The sequence below is a fragment of the Humulus lupulus genome, chromosome 8, assembly GCF_963169125.1.
Source record: "Humulus lupulus chromosome 8, drHumLupu1.1, whole genome shotgun sequence".
Classification (NCBI taxonomy): Eukaryota; Viridiplantae; Streptophyta; class Magnoliopsida; order Rosales; family Cannabaceae; genus Humulus; species Humulus lupulus.
Window position 1 is genome coordinate 15,392,724 of NC_084800.1, and position 23,610 is coordinate 15,416,333.

General features: G+C 29.9%; 3 protein-coding genes across 3 annotated transcripts; all 3 read right to left on the bottom strand.

Moving 5' to 3' along the window:
• Positions 1-7,921: 7,921 nt before the first annotated feature.
• LOC133794758 (CASP-like protein 2B1) lies at positions 7,922-10,582 on the bottom strand. The gene is made up of 3 exons (XM_062232145.1): positions 9,892-10,582; positions 9,634-9,766; positions 7,922-8,374 (listed from the first exon to the last, which is right to left on the bottom strand). Exons 1-3 carry the CDS (start codon positions 10,113-10,115, stop codon positions 8,123-8,125), a joined length of 609 nt encoding a protein of 202 aa, XP_062088129.1. The 5' UTR covers positions 10,116-10,582; the 3' UTR covers positions 7,922-8,122.
• A 9,136-nt stretch (positions 10,583-19,718) lies between these two features.
• On the bottom strand, positions 19,719-21,022 carry LOC133793504 (PLASMODESMATA CALLOSE-BINDING PROTEIN 5-like). Its single transcript, XM_062230839.1, has 3 exons — positions 20,821-21,022; positions 20,384-20,647; positions 19,719-20,031 (listed from the first exon to the last, which is right to left on the bottom strand). The coding sequence occupies exons 1-3, from the start codon at positions 20,888-20,890 to the stop codon at positions 19,997-19,999; spliced, it is 369 nt and encodes a 122-aa protein (XP_062086823.1). The 5' UTR covers positions 20,891-21,022; the 3' UTR covers positions 19,719-19,996.
• A 1,119-nt stretch (positions 21,023-22,141) lies between these two features.
• On the bottom strand, positions 22,142-22,997 carry LOC133793505 (uncharacterized). Its single transcript, XM_062230841.1, has one exon. It carries the CDS (start codon positions 22,731-22,733, stop codon positions 22,266-22,268), a length of 468 nt encoding a protein of 155 aa, XP_062086825.1. The 5' UTR covers positions 22,734-22,997; the 3' UTR covers positions 22,142-22,265.
• Between the last annotated feature and the right edge of the window lie 613 nt (positions 22,998-23,610).

The window sequence follows — 23,610 nt, forward strand, 5'->3', positions numbered from 1 at the left end:
TCCTGTATACGCAATTATTACCTTTTTTATTTTAATCCAATAGTACCAGTAACATTAAAGAAAAAAAACCATTGTTTAATGCTTACAATCGTATGCTCCTATTATTGTCGTTTTTTCTTAGGTGTAGCTTAGTTGTATAACAAAAATGTAACGGTGATAGGAATGGAAAATAATGGAATTTTAATTTTTTGTTTGGTCAAAATTTTAGCATTATTAATCGAATAAAGATTATTATGGTTGTTATAGCATGGAATGGAATGAAATAAAATTTATATTATTTTGACCAAAATATCTTTATTTTACTTTCATAAATAATTTTTAATTAAATTATCATTATTTTTTAATATTATTTTTTATTATATACCAAATTATCATTTATATTCTAAATCACAATTTTTTTTATTAAATTATCCTTATATATTAAAATATTTTGTAGAAAAATTTAATTGAATGAAAGATTTTATTTTATTAAAAAATTCATAAAATATAATTTTATTTTAAATCTTAGTAAGATATATAAATTAATGTTATATTTTAAATAATTTAAAAGTTTAACTTTATTTTTTTAAAATAATATATATTATATACACATATATTATTCGAGCATATCTCTACATAAATTATTTGTTTTAACAGTTTTTTATTTTTTTTATAAACTTTAACATAATATTATTATATTTAACGGTAGATTGTAAACATGACTTAAACTTAAACAAAATTAAATAAATGAATAATTAAACAAATTAAAATATAATATTTTTTAAATATTTTACAATGATAATTATTTTAAAACAATAAAACCATATATTTTATAACTTAAATAAAATTTAATTAAACTTAAACTTAATATTATATTGTCACTGCTAAATTAAAAAAACTAAAACAAACATAAACTTAAACAAAAATAAATAAATTAAAATATGATAGTTTTAAGATATTTTATGATAATTTAAATAATTAAATCATATTTATTCAAAAATAATAAAGACATACATATTATTTTTTTATCTTATAAATTGTGTGATAATTTGTTTTTTATCAAGTTATTGAAGCTCTTTTTCTTTATCAAATTCACCAAAGTACATTGTGAGATATATTAATTAGAAACTAAAAATAGTTGATGCATGTATATTACTGTCTATCGTATGACTTTTTCTATTCTTATTTTATTTCTATTATTAATTTCTTTTTAAATATTATTGTATTTTACATATATGTTATGTATATCTATGTCAACGTTGTGTTTAGATGTCTTATATGTAAAGATTATTGATATATTTATATATATTATTGAACTATAATTCATTCTATTATATAAATATATATATATTAAAAAAATGAACTAATTTTTATTAAAATTATAGACATTGTTTACAACTTTAAAACTAAGCGAATGTACATTGCACATTGCTTCTACTTAGTAATACATATATATACTATTTTTCGTAATTAAAATAAATATAAATTCACTAATTATATATACACATAAATTTGTAGAAAAAATGATGTAATACCATTTCAAGTTTAATGTATATATATAACTTTATCATTACATTTCATTAAAAAAAAAAAATTATAATATAAATATATATATAAAAAAAAGAATGATTTATTTCAAATATAATAAAAATGATGTAAAAATAAATAAGGGATCATAATGTAATTAATATTAGAATCACATTTTTATAATAATATAAAAACTATATAATCACGTGTGAAGGATGGAATAGAATTGTTTTTCCACCCAATTTTGAGTGTAATACAATTCCATCAAAATGTGTAATGACAATTTCATTGAAAAATCATTTCCTATTTAAATTTACCAACCAAATAATGTAATAGAATAAAAAGGAATTCCATTCCCTCAAACCAAACACTATCTTAATTCCCTCAAACCAAATATTGTACTCTACTGTTGTTTATGATGCATGTCATCAATTAGGGGTATTCATCTAATTCAATGTGCTCTATTTTGATCATAACCAATCCAATCTGCATTTAATGTGGATTTCAAATTTTGTATCCAATCCAATCCGCACAACTGCTCAAATCCAATCTGCAATTACATGGGATCGATTATGTTTAATATAAATTATTTAATAATTTTTATTAATTTTTTTTATCACCAAAATCAATACCTAAATGTTGAAAGGAAACATTTTCTTTTTGAACTAAAATCAACAAAAACTCAAATCATAGAATACATATTATTTTGTTCATCTTCTTTCTCATAAAATATTATATTCCACCAATAATGCATGTACATAAATGGTTAAGTCACCATATATAAATGAATAAAAATAAATTATTTTTGATCATATCTCTTGCACTTAACTATTTAAACATAGTAGACAAAAGATACATCATTGTGTAATTTTATGAGATATTATCCCAAACATATTACACACATTACATAAAATAAACAAAAACAAAATATATTCAACTAAATATATATATATATATATATATAAAAGACTTTTTAATAGATATTACCATAAATAAGTTCTAACAATTATAATAACGTGACAACACAGTAACTTGATTTTAATATAACAAATGAAACCATATTTTTAAAAGAGGTTTGAATTTTATTATGATTTAAAATTTTTAAAAGTATTAACATTTGAAATAATAAAAATATTTATTTTATATATATATTTATAATTTCTTTAAATACATGTAGGTTTGGATTGGATGAATCTGTTTTATAGGTGAAAGTGTATCTAATCCAATCTAATATGCATAAGTGCACTATCCGTACTTTGTGGGTTGAATTAGATTGCATTGAATCATATAGATTATAGGATGAGTTATTCTCTAAACAACTCTATCTTTTACTACAAATAATTGAATGCAAGTTTTTTTTTTTAAATAAAACAAACATAAATGTTGTGTTTGGTAAAATTTTTGTTTTTGAATTTTTTAAACACAAAAATAGAAATATTATTTTTATTTTTGTTTTTTATTTTTAAAAAATAAAAATATGTTTGATAACTATTTTTGTTTTTTGTTTTTAAAAATAAAAAATAATAATTGTGTTTGATAACTTTTATTTTTATGTTTTGTTTAGCAATATAAAATAAGGTTGTAATGCCCCGGATTCCCTATTATGGTTAATGGCTGGATTAGTAGGCCAGAATGGTCATAACTGTTTAATTATGCCATTAAATGTGTTTATGCATGTTTATGAGAATTATATTATGATATGATGTTAAATGCATGCATGTGGGTCCACATTTGTTTACAGGGGTGTTTTGGTAATTTGGCCCGTTGGGGGGTATAATTGAATATCTGTTAGCATGTTAATGATATATTGTGAGACCACATTATAATGTGGATTGGTTCGAGTATTTCGACATGAGACGATCTTTAAACATGATTTATCGTTTGGTCATAACAGGTTTGAGCTCGGGGTGAGTCTCGGGGTGATATTTATGGTTATGGCGTTACCGGGGATTTTAGGGTAACGGGATATGAATTATTGGTGTTTGAGGATTTTGAGATTAGCGGGAATTGGGAAGCGTTAATTATAATTAACGGGATAAGCGGAAAGTACCAATTTTGCCCTTGTGATGATTTTAGAGGCTTAAGATGACACAATGGTATTTTTGTCATTTTAGGGGGGATATATGTGACTTTAGGTGGCTGTTGGCTGTAGAAAGCGGTAGACTAAACAGGACAAAAACAGAGACTCTCATCTTCCTTTCCCGTACACAATTTCCTTCATTCTTCCTTTGAGGTTTTTGAGTTCTAGGTGGGGATTCAAGCTAGGAAACTCAAGGGCTGGCTTGGTTGCCTTGGTTCAACCATTGAAGAAGGTTCAAATCTGAATTTGAGGTGAGTTTTAGTCACTGGTTTCAGGTGTTGCTCTGCTTTCGTTTTAGTTTTCAATTCATGGTTTTTGATGTGGGAAGTGAGAATCAAATGGGGTTTTTATGTTGTTTTGATTGGGGTTTGATGAGGGTGAGCTATGGGTGTTATTTGGGGGTTTAAATGAGTGTTTGGAGGAGGTTTGGAGTTGGTTCGAAAGGTAAGTTCCAAGGGAAAACGCAGGGGAGAGTTGGCTGGTGCGTGCTGGTTTCTTGGCTGGTTTGCGTAATGAGCCGCGGCCTGTCTATGGTGTGCCGCGGCCTGAGTTGGCTTAAAAGGTGAAAATGGCCCTGTCAGGAGGGTGAGCCGCAGCCCATCAGGGCAGATTTAGCCAAAAATGTGTTTTTAGCTTGGGGATTCAAACCTTAGGCCTCGGGGTTGAACCTAGTACCTAGTTGAGTTATGTTTGATGTTCCGGAGGCTGGATCTTGCTTTGGGAACCCTCAGTTATCATTTTTATTGATGAATCTTATATTTTGGTTATGACCAGGTGACCGTCGAGGAATTTAAAGGTTGATCGTTCTTAGGGGTCGTTCATATTTTAATTCTCACTCGAACCAGAGGTAAGAAAACAGTGTATGATTACAGTTGCACCCTGTATAGGTATATGACATGCATGGTTTGATATTGAGGCATGTTGGTTGATATATGTGGACGTAGATTGCATATTAAATGCTGATGTATGCTGATTACCTGTTTAAGACACTGACTAGTCAGGGACCGACTCTAAAGTCGAGAATCTCGCATTGAATGGCTCTATGGCATTAATGCTAGACCGACTCTAGGGTCGGAGAACTTATAAGCGCTTGCCTGGTCTGCGACCAAATGTCTATAGCCAAGGTATATGACCCCGGTGACCGTTTGTCACGTAGCTAAGGGACGTTGTCCATAGCTTCGACTCTAGAGTCGCGAGGAAGGTTATGTTGGTGACTATTCACCTTGCACCTGTCCTGATCAAACTTATGAAAGAATCACTTATCAATTAAGCCCTGGTGACTCTATCGTCACATGGCTAGAGGGAGCGATGCTCATTATTGTGACTTTTGGCTATTGTCATCTATTTGTTGGACTGATAGTCCTGAATGGTTATTATGATCGTTGTTGATATTATATCATGCTATATTGTGTTTTCTTGTTGGGCCTTGGCTCATGGGTGCTTTATGGTGCAGGTAAAGGGAAGGAAAAGCTTAACCAACCCTGAGTGGAGAGCTTGGGCGATGTGATGTACATACAGAGCCGCTTAACCGCCACGGTCAAGGAGTTCTCAGAGGGACTAGGGGTTTACCCTACTTTTGCCGCTTAGGCCGGCGGGGATTGTAAATTTGAAACTGTAGCGACTCTTTTGTATTATGGACATCTTGTAAACATTTTAAAAGGCTCATGAGCAGTTTATTTACTTAATGAAATGTACAATTTCCTTTTTACTGGTTTTCACCTTAACCTGATAATAACACTTAGATCACGTTTTTAACCAAAGGATTCGGGTAGCGAGTCAAATTTCCGGTTCACCGTTCACTGTAACTGTTCTGGGGTAACCAGGGCGTTACAAATGTGGTGATTTAAAGAAGAGAAGAAAAAAAAAACTAAAGGTTGAAAACAATTTTAAGAAAATTTGAAAGTGAAAATTTTTTATTTTCAAAATTTAATAAATTTTGTTTAAAATTTAAAAAAATAAAAAATAAAAATAGAATTACTAAACACTATTTTATGTTTAATTTTTAAATTTTTAATTAATTAAATAAAAAACTATTTTTTTAATAGTTACCAAACAACACCAAAATAACTTAAAAATATTAAATAGTTATTAAAGAAATCGTAAAGGAGGCCCGAGTGTTTGGCAAAAAAAAAATTTATGATCATTTTGTACGATATTAAAGAAGTTAATTAATAATATTGAATTAAAGCTATACAAGAACGTGCACACAATTACAACTTATTCATAACGGACAAACCATAAAGGCTAAGGCGACACTTTCCATTACTTGAATTACAAAGAAATAAATACTAAAGACTATGACCCATTCTTTCCATATTAATGTTGATGCGTGGTATTAGTTAAGTATAAAATAGGAAAGCCATGACTCTGAAAATATTTATGACAAATACTGTTTATTACAAACAAACATACTATTGTTAAATCTCAATAAGATATAAGATATGATAAAGATGGGACAACTGTCCATGTCCAGCCTCGAAACTTAACCTGCAAATCACTAGAGCCTATACAAAAGGAGTTGAGTTGGGGTCAAGCGAATGACTAACAACCAAGTTGTAAGATTCTTATTCAACTAGACGCTCTAACAGCTAATCTCCCTAATTTGTGTTTGAGATATATACATATATATATATATATATATTGTATCAATGTAAATATAAGAAAAATTATTACAATTATAAGGAAAATAATACAAGAGAGACAATGTGATTGATTAAATAAGGTTATAACTTAATAACAAAAAATATAAATAAATGCATAAATATATAGAAGAAAAGAATAATAAAACATACAACTCTAGACAATAGATACAAATAAACTAGAAGTAGTAGAAGAAAGATATAAAATATAGTATAACTATAAAACAAAAGATACAAACAAATATGTAAAGAGAAAATAAAGAGAAGAAACAATGTAAGAAACAAAACAGAAAGGAAATCAGTCTATCACTCACACAACCAAAGTGAAGAGCATTGATGATCACCAACTTGAATAAGGGTTACAACCGCTGTCCAAAATCTTATTCCCCATATCTCAAACACTAAGTGATTCTCACAATATTGGAAATAACTCTATGGAATAATCAAACATTTTTGTGTATTTCTAGCCAAGTGCTCTAGTAGATAGAAATATTATTGTGTTACAAGGGAACATCAAGCTAGAGGTTGATATACCTTTTGAATTTCAAATTTCACCAACCCTCATGGATATTACCAATGTTTAATTGGATGCTCATGGAATTAAAATAGATATTTGGAGTTACTTGGGATGTTAGAAACGTTTAAATTGGAAAAAACTGAAAAAAGAAATTGGATGTCTGTACCCCGGCCGCAACTAGGAGTATCAGTGGTTGCGGCCACTAGACTCTATCCCTCAAGTCGCGACCAGGGATAATCAGTGGCCGCGGCCACAGTACAAATTTCAGCCTCCAAATTTTCAGTTTTCCAAAAAACATCTCAATCTCTTCCCACATGATTTTGTAACCTCCATATATCTAATGGGAACAATCATATTACATGATGACTTTATGAAATCCAAACTCAAATATGTAACATACAATCTACATATTATTGGATAATATTTGTGAGTTACAAATTTGTAACTCCAAAATATGTCACATTTGATTATACACATGTGTCAAATTTTGTAACTCTCAATAATATATTACATAATGTGACAAATCACATTGTATGACAAATAACATTTTGTCAGATTATTTAATCTAACATTATATTATTTAAAATAATATAACAATTTCACCAAGTTAATTACCTTGATAACGCTAACACCTTGTTTAAGCAATTAAAGTATAACACCCAGCTTGCAATATTAATGTCCAACCAACTCTCAACACAACTTGCCAAAAGTTATTGTATTTAATCAAGCTTCTTACCTGCCATATATCTTCCAAAGCAGCTCACGTGACAAATCTATTTTTTTTTTCAATGACAAATCTATCTCTACACATTGAATAGATTTTCTTTACTTTCTTGCTACAGTGAAAGTAGACGATAAACCACATCAAGTTTGTTATTTATTGTATGCATTTAATAGCTTAATTATATATTACTCATAATAATATTGTACTCTTCAATTATAAAAATACAAAAGTAAAGTTAAAAAATGGAAAAAATGTTATTTTTTTCCTTTTTTTTTACATACTTATAAACTTAAGTCTCCCTTCTTTGAGTTGTTCTTAATTAGTTTCTCATTGCCATTAATCTCATATTCACAAGTACATTTTGCAAGTGAAATTTGGGACATTTTAATTTTCCTCTCGTAGATTTTTCAACCGGGACAATCATAAATACTTAAAAAACACAAAAACTCGCTTGATTTACATGACAACCACAAACACCCTAAAGCCTATTTTATTATATTAATTGGTGTCGCAAAACCAATTCTTACTGTTACTTACAACCATGACATCGTCATCGTTATCGTATAATCATAAGAAGACTAAACACTACTACATAAAAGCACGAGGACATGTCACAGCCAAGATTGACATCATGTAATGAAGTAATCTAAAACTCATCACCGTGTTGTGCTACTCTTTGCCTTGTTACCGCCATACAAGCGGAACAGATTGAAAGCAGAGATGCAAGAGATCACCACAGCACTCAGGCTGACCAAAACAGCGCTGGCGATTCCTTCTCCCACTTGGTTGCAGAATTTCTCATACATGCTGCATATCTTCATCCACTGCAGCTCTGGCTGCCCCAGCTTGGCAAACACCGCCGACTGTGCGGCCGCTGCTACTGCAGCCATTGTCACATAAGCCATCACCTATGCAAACAACACCATTTTAATTGTTTGAGAGAATCAAAATAAGAGAAAAGAAATGTGTTTATGTAAATGATGGAAAGAGGAAGGTTTAAACAAGGGAGGCCAGGCCAATAAAAAAATTATACTGAATTATGTAGGACAAGTCATCAGTCCTGACCAACATAGGACACTTGGTGCATTCATGAACTCCTTTCATTGTACTGACCCTGTTCTATAAAATTATATGGTAATGGTCCCTATAGAAATCATGGCCCCAAGTAGAAGACAAAAGAAGAGGAGGTCCATTACTTGAAAAATTCAGTACAGGATAATTTTATTGCTGGAATTTTTACAGACAACCTATAATCAAAATATTGTGAATGTTTTTGTCACTTCATACAACAATGAAAAATCGTGGATGTCCACAAACAAACAACATGAGGGAAAATACAACTGTATCAAAATAATTCAAAGCCACTATGGTTTGACCAGACTGCTGCTGCATGTATGTTTTTCTCATGGTAGTTTCTGAGTATAGACAACAATTCAACATAATATAAACTGTTGTTATGCATGAAGAAATGACAAATTCACATACACAGAAAAAATATCTTAGCAAAACCACAATTGACGATTAAATTGGCTGCATTATATTGGAAAAATAGAGTTTGAAGAAGGACTAGTACGGTTTGATTAAGATGGAAATCCCAATTGGAATGCTATGGTTTGCCTATCGATTATTTACATTTCTACCTTCAACATTTTTAAACCTTAAATACTAAAGATACGCATGATTTTATACACAAATCCTTCTAAAGCTTCACACATATTTTTTTTTTTTCTTTTTTCTGGCAGAGATGCAAGGAACATATAAATGGAGATGGGGCCATCCTCCAGATTGCATGAAAATGAAAAAAGAAAAAGAAGAAAAAGATACAAATGTCCTCATCTCTAAAATCAACCACAAAATAGACGCTGTAAAATGAAATTTGAGACGACAAATATTCCCACCTCTTTAACAAACCACAACTTAGAAACTGCACAACAAAGTATGTCTTTTTAAAAATTTCAATATTCTTTGCCTAAGATGCCCTCTGCAAATGAAAAACTACTAATGGAGCCGTGTTCAGTATAAGGAAAAAACTTCAACAATGATCATGCATAAAGAAAAAAAATATACATAAAAGGGATTAAAAAACATGAATCCGTGTAAAATTAAAAAAAAAAAGAAAAGAATTTTGCAGCAAATGGAAGAATGAATTTGATGTAATGTTATGTACCTGGTCACCCGAGAAAATGATCCAAGCTAAAGGCTTGCTGAACAGAACATGTCCTCTAACCATGCTCACAGTACAACGCAAAGCTTGTACCAACGAGTAGGCAGAAACTACCGCATTGACTATGACCACAAATCTACAGAAAGCAGCAGAGTAACAGTTAGAACAGACCAAATAGAAAAGAAAAAGAATAATGAACAAAACATGGGATACAGCTTAGGACTACATAAGAATAAGTAGAAAGAGGAATATAAGTCATACACAAGAGCTTTCATGTCTGTATATTTAGCTTTCTTCTGGATTGAGAAGATTTCTTTGACTTGGGTATCAGTCGCTACAAGAACACAAGCAACTAGTCCTAGGGCACATATGACACATCTCAAGACCAACTCTGCAATTCTTACTCTTCGATCTATAACTCTTGAGTCTGTACTATGATAAACTGGGACGTTCCCTGGACTAACACCAACACCCAAGTAGCTCATACTTGCCTAATAACCAAACCTTCAAGAAAAGAAAGAAAGAAGACAAAGGCTGTAATACACAACAGGACCCCTTAAAGGCTCAGAACTCACAAACAAACATTAGCTAACGCCTCTCTCTTTCTCTCTCTCTATCTCCCTGCTCTGCTCTAGTACTCTGTCTCTACATTAACCCCACCATTTACTTCCAACTACTTAAATAGGCAGAGTCTCTACATTAACCCCTCCATTTATTTTACTTTAACAACACCAAAAATAAAATAAATAAACTTATTTATTTATCTCTTTCTTTCTAGTGCCTCTTTATTTGTATTTTTTTTTTCCTTGAATTCCCAAATATTTGGTGATGGAGCTAGTCTCCTCTGGCAGCCTGCAAAATTGCAGGGCTTGCCAAGTGGTCAAAGCCAAAGCCGTGAAAGCTCAAACACTCGTACAAAAGAAATTCACCTCACCTATTAATTTAGAGGTATTAAATGGTGGAAGCCTTGCCTCTGCTCACTTCAGCTTATGCATTTAAAGTGCCACTGAGACTGAGAAAGAGAGAAAGAGAGAACGAGGTTAATTAGGCTGAAAGAGCCTTTAGGATTTTCTCGTTCTGTTTTATTTTCCTTTTATTAATTTTTGGGAAAACGTAAGGCAATAAGTTTTCTTGTCCCAAGAAAATAAAGGGTCCCCTTAGTCAGATAAGGTGATGGTCTTAAATTGTTTCATTGAATAAGTAATAAGGGTAATGGTAATACAAATCTCTTGTCCTTGATAAATGTAGTGGAATTCATGATGACCCAAAGAAGCTTAGACGAAACAGAACTGATCATTAGGGAACATTATCTTAAGATTAACTCTAAACAATGTGAAAGCTTTAAAAGAATAAAAATAAGAAAGACAGAAAATTCTGATAAAAAATTGATTAAAGTGGGTAGATTTGAAGTTTTTGTCTTTCTTTTGTGCTTTTTGTGGTGGGCCATTATAGCGGTAGGTGAGTGAGTTTTTAGTGTTTGGCATGCTACACCACATCTATTTTAGTGCAATGAACAAGTGCCAACTGCCAAGAGCATAATATTAAAATCATTTGGACATCTCAAGAAGTGACTATGAACACAAAATTATTTAGACAAGAAGTAATCTGTCTCAAGTTCAGCTAAGCCATTGTTGTGTCAGCAACAAGCATGGTGACTCTGCTCCTCTTGCCCCATTTGTGTTTTTTTTTCTTTCTGAAATATATTAGCTCATGCATATGTATGAGTGGTGATAAACCAAGTAATGCTATTATGGCACTTAACAATAATTATGTAAAACAGAGCAACATCATCGAGCTATTAAGTCATATATAAATATGTACTAGCTCTAAGTCTACGTTTATTTTGTTTTATTTAAAAAATATTATATTTTTTAATTATCATTTAAATTTTAAATGAATAAACAATGTCATGTATTATAAAAAAATGACATAAACAATATAAAAAATTAAGCTAAATTATTGTCTATAGTCTTAAAAAAAAGGGAAAATACAAGTTTAGACCCTGAATTTTTTTCAAATACGCAATCGGTTATTGTATTTTGTTAAATGACAATTTGGACTCCGTGTTTTATAAAATGGATCAAAATAGTACCTTATACCAAATTTTGGTCAAAAAAATTTCAAATATAATTTTTTATTCTTAGCTATCCGATCACTTTCTCCACTTCTCTAAACCCATCGCATTACTAACGACCCGAGAATTGATCTTTCCTCTTTCTCTATCCCTATCCCGTAGGTACAACGTTTGAATCAATAGAGAACCTTTTCTTCTATATCTGTATAAATTGATATTATTCCATTCCAATTCCTTCCCGATACCTCCCAAGGGATTTGTCTTTTCTATTGATTCCTACAGATTGGATCAAAAACAATTCTTGAATGAGGTATTCAACTCCAGGGATGAATCGAAAAAGAAATATTTATTGGTTCTACCTCCTATTTTTTATGAAGAAAATGAATCTTTTTATCGAAGGATCAGAAAAAAATGGGTCCGGACCTCCTGCGGGAATGATTTGGAAGATCCAAAACAAAAAATAATGGTATTTGCTAGCAACAACATAATGGAGGCAGTCAATCAATATAGATTGATTCGAAATCTGATTCAAATCCAATATAGCACCTATGGGTACATAAGAAATGTATTGAATCGATTCTTTTTAATGAATAGATCCGATCGCAACTTCGAATATGTAATTCAAAGGGATCAAATAGGAAACGATACTTTGAATCATAGAACTATAATGAAATATATGATCAACCAACATTTCTCAAATTTGAAAAAGAGTCAGAAGAAATGGTTCAATCCTCTTATTTTTATTTCTCGAACCGAGAGATCCATGAATCGGGATCCTAATGCATATAGATACAAATGGTCTAATGGGAGCAAGAATTTACAGGAACATTTTGAACATTTCATTTCTGAGCAGAATAGCCGTTTTCATTTTCAAGTAGTGTTCGATCGATTACGTAATCAATATTCGATTGATTGGTCTGAGGTTATCGACAAAAAAGATTTGTCTAAGTCACTTCCTTTCTTTTTGTCCAAGTTTCTTCTCTTTTTGTCTAACTCACTTCCTTTTTTCTTTGTGAGTTTTGGGAATATCCCCATTCATAGGTCCGAAATCCACATCTATGAATTGAAAGGTCCGAATGATCAACTCTGCCATCAGTTGTTAGAATCAATAGGTCTTCAAATCGTTCATTTAAAAAAATGGAAACCCTTTTTATTGGATGAATTGTTCGTGGACTCACCCTCCGTGGATGAACCTTGCAGAGGAACCCTTAGGTTTTCGGGGCATTGGATTCTCACCAATGTTTGCGTTACTCAAGCCGACATTCTCGCTTCCGCTTCGTTTACCACTGCTCGCGCGGGTGCTTCCCTCTAGGCGGAACGCTCCCCTACCGATGCATTTTTACATCCCACAGCTTCGGCAGATCGCTTAGCCCCGTTCATCTTCGGCGCAAGAGCGCTCGATCATTGAGCTATTACGCACTCTTTCAAGGGTGGCTGCTTCTAGGCAAACCTCCTGGCTGTCTCTGCACCCCTACCTCCTTTATCACTGAGCGGTCATTTAGGGGCCTTAGCTGGTGATCCGGGCTGTAAAATTTTGCAAATTCAAAATTTATATTTATATATGTAATAAATATGCATTATGTATTATAATACATTATATTTATAATACATTATATTAAGTATAGAAATATTAATTATAGAAATCGTTGAAATGGAATAAAAAAATATACTAAATTAAAGTTGTACATACAAATAAAATATTTATAAATAATAAATAGAGAGTATTTGGCTTCGCTCTGCCAAAATATGATCCATACTTGGGTATCAGGTTTATGGTACTATTTTGTTCTATTTTGTAAAACACATGGTCTGAATTGTCATTTAACAAAACACAGTGATTGATCACGTATTTGGAAAAAACACAGAGGCCAAAATGATATTTTTCCTAAAAGAAATAAATAATATCATAATTTTTATTTAAAAATATCGTTTAACCAAGAATCCGTTAGATACACACTTTTTACATATAAAAATATGATGCATTCTAATTTTAAAGTAAATTATTTGATGTTGTTCAATATTTTTAAATTTAGTATTCATAATAATTTAAATTTTAGTATTTTTTATGTTTTGATTTATATATTATATAAGGTAATTTTAAATTTAAATAATTTTTTTCTAATTTTTTTTTAGAAAAAAATATTGAATATAATAAAATATTAAGAAATTCTAAATTAAGAGTATGAATTTAAAAATTTTATTTTATAAAATTTTAATTATTTAATAAAAAATATTTAAAGCAAACAAAAATTTATATATAAATATATATTATTCAATTAATGACTAGAACAATTAAAATAAGTAAATTCTCATTAAAAAACTAAAAGAGAAAATAAGAAATATGTATATTTATGTCTTATGTCATTATTACATGTATGTTTGGATAAATAAAATATATTAAGAGACAAAATAAATAATTAGCAAAAAAAAGAAACAAATAAATTTAAACACAGAAATATTTTTTTGTTATAGTTTTTTAAAACATAATCGTAAGAGTAATTTAAATATTTTAATATAAAATTTTAAAATATGTGATTAAAAATTATTATGACTTATTTATTATTTTTATTTTTAATTTATTTACCTTATTTAAATAACTTTATTACTTTTTTAATCTATTTACACTTCAAAGCTAACTAAACCAAATTTGTAATATATAAAGATATATATATATATATATACCATGAATGTGGTGTGGAGTTGATGATATCGAGCTAGGCAGTGGCAGTATTAATCTTCCCTTATGAGTAGTAATTGATAAAGGGAGCGTAAATATGAATGTTGCTCATGTATTAAATCTAAATGAGTTGGGAGGCGTGTAATATATTTTGACACAGCTTATAAGGATATAGATTATATATGGTCACCATGACAGACAGTATTAAAGGTAGTGGATTTGATTGTGAGGATATGAGGTTGTATAGAGAGAGTGGGAGAGAGATAGGTCAATATCAGTGGTCACATTTGCATCTTAGGCCACTCACTAAAGTTTCGATCTTTGAATAGGAGCCGAATGGTAAAGGAAATGTTTTAAATCATTAAATGCGAAAGCATTAAAGTGCTCTCCATCTTCTAATGAATGCATATGTTCTATATTATATATAATTAATAAAAAAGAGCTTTAATCTCTTTTTGTTTCTCTATTGGTGTAAATACTTCCAAAGATAGATATGTTTGAGATGTAGTCATGGCCGTATCTCGTTCTGTCTCTCTTAGTGGTCTTAGCAGAGACCACCATGCTCATCAATTATGATCCTTTCAATACAAGTTGATGAAGAAGATTGAAGAAGAATGAGAGTGAGTGCAGAGTGTAGAGTGTCCAAGCCCATAGATCAAGGAGTAGCGGTTTACTTTGAAAAAAATAAAGAGTAGCGGTTTAAAAGCGAAGGTCTTAGTAATGAAAAATCCCAACTTGTCAAAAATGATAAGATTCTTTAGCCTCATCAAGTTCTTGTTTTTAATATTGGGCAAATAGAAAAAGTGCCAATAACCATTCACCAATAAAATAATGACTCAAACTAGCAAATCAACCACTTCCTTCCATCATTAAAAATAGAGACGAAGATAATGAGGAGATTTTAGCGAAAAGGATGGAGTTTTTATTTTTTTTCTCTTACAAACTTAGCATATATATATATATATATAGTATATACATATCTATATAATCTTTGTTAGCACCATATTTAATATTAACTTCAGTAACGTGGCAAAGTATTATCACTTTATGATTGAATACAAATGGAAAGCTATCAATAAGTTACTAATCATTTCATTACTCCCCAAATTAGATATATAAGAACCAAAAAATATCCTTAGTCCCCGTCTCAAAATGCCCCAACTAGCAATTATGTTTGGTAGAGAGGAAGGAAGTTAGGAGAGATGGAAAAAAAATATGGAGAGAAGAAATTATACAGGAAAGAAAATTTTGTGTTATGAAAATTACTATTTTATTTATATAATTTTAATTTTGATAATCGTTTATAAAGGTAATTTGGTAACTGTCAAGATATTTTTTTCTTTCCTAATTTCCCTATTTTAAAAAAAAATAGATTTTAGACGGTCCCACCCATTACCATTTTTTTTCTCGTTCATTTTTTTTCCCACTAATTTTTCTCTCCTTCCAAACACTCATTTTAACATTCTCTTTACTTTTCTCTCTTAATTTTTCTGATATTAATAATAATAAATACTGACTTTAATTTTCAAAAATCGAAATTTAAAGACAAAAACGATATTTTTTATTATTATTATTTTAACAATGTTTTTGCCAACAAAGTGGAAAACATTAATATATTAGTTACTGTTGTGGATTATATTTTGTTATAATTGTATAATTGTATGACTACAAAATAGGGGGAAAATCATGTTAGTTGTAATATATAGTACAAATATTTAATCATTTGATCTTTTGACTACTAATGAGAAATTATAACATAGTAGGTTACTACCAATGAGAAACTATAACCTAAGAGGTTACAAAATTGTAACTATTAGGTTTTCTTATAATAATTATCTGACAAAAATGGACAAAACAACAAGGATTAGAAAAGATAGATATATAATATGTCATAATTTTCTTACTACTGTACAATGTTAAAATATTTTTTGTACAAAAACAATATTCAAATATTCCTTTAAAAAACAATATTAAAATATTATAATTTGAGAGATCATTTACGCGCAACAATAAAATTAAATATAAATTATTTTTAAGGTAAAAAAATATTGGCATATTTCAACTAATATAAAAAAAAAAGGTTAAAATATGTGAATATCAAGTGATTCATTTATTAATTATTATGAGTTTACTATTTTGATTGATTTAGATCAAATATATTTGCTAAAATTATCATGCTTGATAAGAACTATATAGATTTATCTCTTCATCAAAAAAAAATATATATATATATATTTATCTCAAATCAATTAATAATGAATTAAAAAAATTATATTCTTATAAATAGACGGGTTAATTGTAGTTAAACTAATTAAATTTTATAGTTTATTACACTTACATACTTAAACTTTTATTTTATTCCAAAACTACATAATTAGTCAAAACAGTGCGTTGTTCCTATCCACCCCTGGCAATGTTTTTTATTGAGATTAATTGGGGCTAAACTATCTAAACTTTATAGTTTGTTATACTTAAATTCTAATTTTTTTATATGACAAAACTACTTAAATAGTTAAAAAATTAATATAAATCATGAAAAATACATTAAAAAATAACCTATATTAATTCTTAAATTATTAAGTAAAACTATTTTTAATAAAAAAAAAATAAAACAAAACAAAAATCAATAGATAAAATAATTTAAAATAGAAAAAAGTATAAAAAAATGTTAATATATTAAAAAAATTATCAACCACTTTTTATAAATATGATTAGGGGTGAGCATCTAAACCGACAAACCGCGGTGACCGACCGCACCGCACCATACTACACCGCAAACCGCGGTGTCAAAAGTGTAATGGTTCGGTATGGTTTGTATTTGAGCTAAACTGTGCGGTACGGTGCAGTGCGCGGTTTGGCGGTGTAAAATTTTGGTTTGCACCGCACCGCACCGCATACATACAAATATATTAAAAAATAAATAAACTTTACATATATACCATTTTTTAAAGTTACCCAATATGGGAGACTTGTATATTTTTTTTGAAAAATGGGAGACTTGTATATTTTTTTTGTGTTTCACTTAACTTAATTGATAACTTGTGATGTTGTTTAGAACTTATTAAGGATTTGTTATGAACTAAGGATTAAGTATTTTTTTTTAAATTTAAATTTTGTTATGACATATTTTTTAACACAAACCGTGGAAAACCGCCCAAACCACACCGCAAAAAATGGTTTGGTTTGGTCGGTTTGGTGCAACCAAATCACACCGCATGGTGTGTTCTAGTTACTAAACCGCACTTGTGGCGTGGTGTATTAAAAAGTCTTCAAACCGCCCAAACCACACCGTGCTCACCCCTAAATATGATATCGTATAGACTGGACATGGGCATGACTCGATTTTATAAAAATTATAATAATACATATGTGACTGTTATTTCTTTTCTTTTTATTTTTTCTTAAAGTTTTATTTTTCTTTTCTTATAGTTAGTTTTTATTTAATTCGTTTCAATTTTTTTCATTTCATTTCTTTCCTAGTAATTTTTCAGTTAATTTAAGTCTATTTAAAATTAAAAAATAATTTTTAATTATTTTTTCTAGTTAAAAGTTTTTTAGTTATTATTTTTGCTTTAAATCTTTTGATGAAAATATTTTCTTATTAAATAAAATTATTTTTTAATTTTAGAATTAATTTAAGTTAATTTTATATAATTTTAGTTATTTTTTTCATAATTTAAAATCAATTTATATTAAATTTTTAACTGTTTGGGTAATTTTAGCGTAAAAAAAAAGTTTTGGCATTTAAGCATAACAAACTATGAAGTTTTGGTAGTTCAGCTGCAATTAACTCCAATGAAAATTTAGCACCATTAGACCATCTCCAATGTATGGTGTATAATTTGTACCAAATTGGACTCAAAATATGTGTCAATGATATATTTGGTCTACTTTTTGCATTTGTACTCAAATGCACAAGGTGCAAACTAGCTAAAAAAAGTCAAAATAGTTATTAATGTTTTATGAAAATATAAAAAAACAATTATTTTTTTATTAAAAGAAAAATTAAAAATTTGTATTATTAATGAGTGGCAAATAAGTAATTAAAAAAGTGATATTTATTGTGGGCCAAATTTGACACGTATTTTAAACCACCATTGGAGTTCAATTTTATAAAGATTAGCTAAAAAATGTGTATATACCACTTTTATAGCACTCCATTGGAGATGCTCTTAGGAGCGAGTAGTAACGATGTTCTGATTTGATTGTTTAGATAATTTTGCTGTAAAAAGGAAATTTTGGTGTTTAAGTATAACAAACTATGAAATTTGAGTGACTTCGCCGCAATTAATCCTAATTAGATTAATAGTTTCGCATATTATTTTTTGTAAAGTTAGAGACTTAAATGTAATATAGTAAATATATTTTCTATATAAAAAATGTCTAGACAACGAAAAATTCTTAATTTTAACGATTTATTTTGTTATATTTAACGGAATATACCTATGACACTAACTAAAAATAGATATTTATTAATTATATATTAATATAAATTCAATTATTATATTAATATTTAATATAAAATTACATATTTAATAATTATATCAATATAAATTCAAATTTTATAAAATATCATCATTATAATAATATATAATAACTAGATATTTAATAATTATATTAATATAAATTTAAATATTATAAAATATTATTGTGATAATATTATATAATTCTAGTTTTTTACTAATTATAATAATATAAATTCAAATATTATTATTAATATAAATAATAATAATATATAATATATATTCTTAATTTTTATTAAAAAAAAATATCATTTATGTTTAAAAATGTTATCATATTATATATATATTTTAAAAATTATAAACAATATTTTTGTTTAATTGTTCATTTAATATGTTTATGTCATTCTTTTATATATAATATTGTTTATTTATTTGAAATTTATATTACAATGATACAAATTTAATAAAAATCATTGATAAATTTTTTAAATAAAACTAAGGAAATATACATTGCATGTTAGTTGTATCTAGTTATCTTTAAAAAATGGTCATTTGGCAAAATGACCTATTTTTTGAAGTCATTTTGCACTCTGGCCTAGTTTTGATAATTTTTTTTTGCTAAATAACCTCTGATACTTCAAATAGCTGGTCAAAATTTTTGAGACAACTGGTCAAAATTTTAGACAGAGACTATTTCACAAAAAATTATCAAAGCTAGGTCATAATGCAAAATAACTTAAAAAAATATGTCATTTTCATCAATTACTCTTAAAAATTTATGTAGAATATTTCTTTAAATATATATCTTTAAATGGCTTTAAAATAATAATTATAATCCATGACTAGGGACGTGAGATAAAATTATGAAATGGTGTAAATCGAATGAAATTGTGATTTGTGATAGAAGCGATGTTGGGCCTATTATCAGAATTGAATACAGAACTTCGCAGGGCTTGATTATTAAGGCCCATCATGAAAAAGGAGTAAAAATTGGGCCCTTTAGCCCAAATGAAAGTTGATTTTCAGCACTTAAAAAAAATCATAGGCGACAATCATTAAAACAGAAAATTTCACTCCAAAATTAGCAGAAAAGAACACCAAGAGTATAAATTTTGTTTATAGTTCTACGATTCACAGCCATCCTCAGCTTTGTTAAGGAACATAGTCAAACTTGCAAGAATCATGACCTGCCACAAAACAAAAATCTTACAATTTTTTCCAATCTCAAATTGATTTGATATCCAATAAAATTAAATCAACCACTTGGAATCGTCATTAAGAATAAAAACATATTTGGTTGCAATATATCGTTCCGGCTATAGTTTCCTAGATACCTTGTAATGAAATTTTTAGGATTGTAACCTGATTTTTTAGGCACTATGGATCACAGGGGATGGATACTATTTGCACTAAATTAATTTTATTGGATAGGTTGATTAACTGTGAATTTGTCGTGACTTACTGATTAAAAATATACTCTAGAAAAATTAAAGTTCATGACTACTACTAAAATGATTTTCATGTTAACTGGAAACTTACTTGGATCAAGAGAAGTAACCATGGCGGCAGCCCTGAAGTAACAAGTTCCTCTTTTGTGCTTAAACTTCTGATAGTAGTCGTTGAAGACATAAGATGCATGATCCTTCACAGTATTGGGTAAGTGGCATGGTTGGTTTGCTTGTATCTTACTGCAATCGGCACCACCCTGGTTGCAAGCCCAATCAATGGCCTTCTGCAACTCATCATCTGGGGTCTGGGGATCTGCTATGCACCATTCCTCCAACTCCATCCCCGGCTGCCCATCTTTCATTTTCATCACCCAAACAAAGATTTCGCACGAAGAATGTACAATAGTGCAATTATATGAGTGTCAAAGTAAGCAATTTTCTAAACATTTTATATGGTCCTATTTGACCAGATCGTTATGCAGAACCATAATATAGGCATTGAACTATCTTGGGTCATGATGAGTTTACCTGATCTTTGAGGGGATAGTGTGAAAATGAGCAGAGCTAGTAGTAGAACCCTTAGCAAAGCGGATGACATTGTTTTCTTCAGAGAGTTTCAATCAACTCTCTCCAAATTCACAGTTCACCACCGACAATTAGCTAGCTTTGTATTTGTTGTGAAGCAAAATTCAAGGACAAGCTTCCAACTTTATTATTAAAAGATGAGGCACCAGCTAATTTTTATACGTTACTTCAATCCTAAGGCAAATTTTTGACTCATTTTTGGCACTTTCTCTAAGATGCCAAATTTAAATACCTCTTTTTTTTTTTTTTTTAAATTATGTTAACCAATGTTTTCATATACATGTATTAATTCATGATTTGGAATATAAAGTACATATTATTGGGATCTAAAAACTCGTTGAAAAAAGATAATTAATGTGGTTATTAGAGTTCCTCCGTTGTGCCATGGTTGGAAAGAAAACAGAGGAGGCAAGGTGAAAGGACTCTTGATCTCTTCCCTTTTTATTCTATTCTGTGCCCACGTGAAACTATACTATGCATTAATCAGACGTACTAAGGCCGGTACAAACAATGGAACTTATTTATACAGCAAAGCAGGAACCCGACCAAATAAAGGAAAGAATCCATGAATTTAAGATAATGAACAAGAAAAAGTCAATTAATTGTAATCGAAACTTTAAATGTTGGGAAAGTCAAATGTAATTAAGGCTCTAAATTTCTTGAAAGAATAAATTTTGTGGCAAACATGGATGTACCCACATGTGTGCATGTTACATTTCGTTAGTGCAAATTAGTTAAACCCAAGATATTGAAATTTGCTTCAGCATATGTGTATATAAGTATAACCTTCTTCACAAATAATTTCTTCAAGAAAGTGAAGAATGGCTTGAATCATTCATTCATGCGTGCATGCATTTTTCCTAGTCTCATTGCAAGTACAGTACAAAGACTGCTGTTGCTATTTCTGACTTTTCCTCATGAAGTCAGGATTTCAAGACCTTCAACCACATGACACCTCAGCACTTCAAGTAATATCCTATCATTTATCTCATGTGTTTCGTTGAGTTCATAATTATATGTTTATATGACTACGTAACACAATTTATTATGTCTAAGAAATTAAAATAAAATAAAAAAACAGATTGATTTGCTTTATATGCTTATGACTCTAAAATGGTGTGATTGAATCATGAATAGGTTATAATGGCGCACGAAGAATATGAATTTGATTTTGAGTATGACATGCATCAGATCTGGTTTAAACATATATTTCAAGAATATGCATTTGATCTGAAGTCTTGGTTAGTAATATAACAAAAAGGGATACACTTAAAATCAAGGATATCTAGTTTCATGTATTGATAATATAATATGGTACCACTACTACATTACCAGGAATAATAAACGAAGCATTATATAGCTAGTATACGTAACTAAATAATATTGTTTTACAGATGAAGAGAGGTATCAACATCAGCTTCATGATCAACATAATCTTGGGATTTGTTCATGGAAGGTTGAAAAGAAGGCGAGTTCACTATCATGGGCCATGCTTTCATCAACAGAGGACTCTCATTAAAGCTGCTACTAACATAGTGGTACTGTTCCTCAAAGCTGTTCTGAAACGTTGGCCACAGCGAGAGAGATACTTGGGGCGTTGGTGTTTGCTGAGGCACCAAATCAGGTTGGAAAAACAACTTGGCTGGCTCGTAGTAGTACTGAGATTGAGATGTGAGAGTGAGACTTTTCATATCGAACTGTTTGTAAGTACTATTTTTAGGTTCGGAAAGCATTCTGAGAAGCTCCTTTTCTTCCCTCATTTCTTTCACTCTCTGCAGCTCTCTGAATCGCTCTTGAAGCAAAGCAATGGAGGAATGAACCACTTGAGTGGGGTATTCATGGCTTTCCCTCCCCATAATCACTATGCAAATTATGAAACTTAATCTCTTCTATCTATCTATAGCTCTCGTCAAGACTAAGTTGGCTGTTGGGCGAGAACTCTTATAATGAGCTTTTGAAATATACGGCTAGCTTTATAAGCTCTACATGCATGTACTTATTATATATAAGGAAGTTTTCGTTCGGTTAAGATTGTCTGATTTGGTTTTATATAAACAAAATTATAATTGTGTTTTGGGAAAGAAAAAAGAAAACAAGAAAGAAAGGGAATCGGCAACTAAGCTGCAAAATCCAAAGGGAAAAGGTCAGGAGGCCAAATCTTATTAAGAAAGAGTTAAGTGAGGAAAGCATTAGTAAAGGAGCAAAAGGGTTGGGAGAAGAGTCCAAGAAGAATGTTGAAAGTAGTACATGGAAGGAAGCACTTGGAGGAATAAAAGGTGGGTTGGGCAATGCACTGTCAGTATTTGTCCCCAAAAGCTCATTTTAGCTTTTGGCTTTGGTAATTAGCTTCGGAAAAAGGAGAGAGAGATCATATGAGAATGTGGGGGCCGGTGAGCATAAGGCAAAAAAAGACAAAGGCTAGATAGAAGAAGGAATAATTATCTTTTGGAGAGGGCTACTGTTTGTGCTTTGATTGAACAATAATATGTGACAAAGACAAACGTCCCAACCAACATTCTCTCTCACTCACTCTCTCTCTCTCTCTCTGCCACACACACACACACTAGATATGTTTTTGTCTTTGAGTTTTTGGATGGAAATGGCATGCAGAAATGAAAGCTGCAGATGCTAGCCATTGGGGATGATTAGATGCTTCTTTATGCAGCAAACCAAAAAAGAGTTTCAATATTTTGTTTTTCGAAGCCCAAAGATTGAAAAGAACAGTGGTTGGAC

Excerpts from the sequence above, each read along its gene's own strand:
- LOC133794758 (XM_062232145.1), bottom strand. The coding sequence starts at position 10,115 with ATGAGCTACTTGGGTGTTGGTGTTAGTCCAGGGAACGTCCCAGTTTAT. Across the intron at positions 9,767-9,891 it reads ACAGACATGAAAGCTCTTGT|ATTTGTGGTCATAGTCAATG; the intron begins GTATGACTTATA and ends TGCTTTCTGTAG. Across the intron at positions 8,375-9,633 it reads TCATTTTCTCGGGTGACCAG|GTGATGGCTTATGTGACAAT; the intron begins GTACATAACATT and ends TTGTTTGCATAG.
- LOC133793504 (XM_062230839.1), bottom strand. The coding sequence starts at position 20,890 with ATGTCATCCGCTTTGCTAAGGGTTCTACTACTAGCTCTGCTCATTTTC. Across the intron at positions 20,648-20,820 it reads ACTATCCCCTCAAAGATCAG|ATGGGCAGCCGGGGATGGAG; the intron begins GTAAACTCATCA and ends TGAAAATGAAAG. Across the intron at positions 20,032-20,383 it reads GGTTACTTCTCTTGATCCAA|GTCATGATTCTTGCAAGTTT; the intron begins GTAAGTTTCCAG and ends GTTTTGTGGCAG.
- LOC133793505 (XM_062230841.1), bottom strand. The coding sequence starts at position 22,733 with ATGGGGAGGGAAAGCCATGAATACCCCACTCAAGTGGTTCATTCCTCC.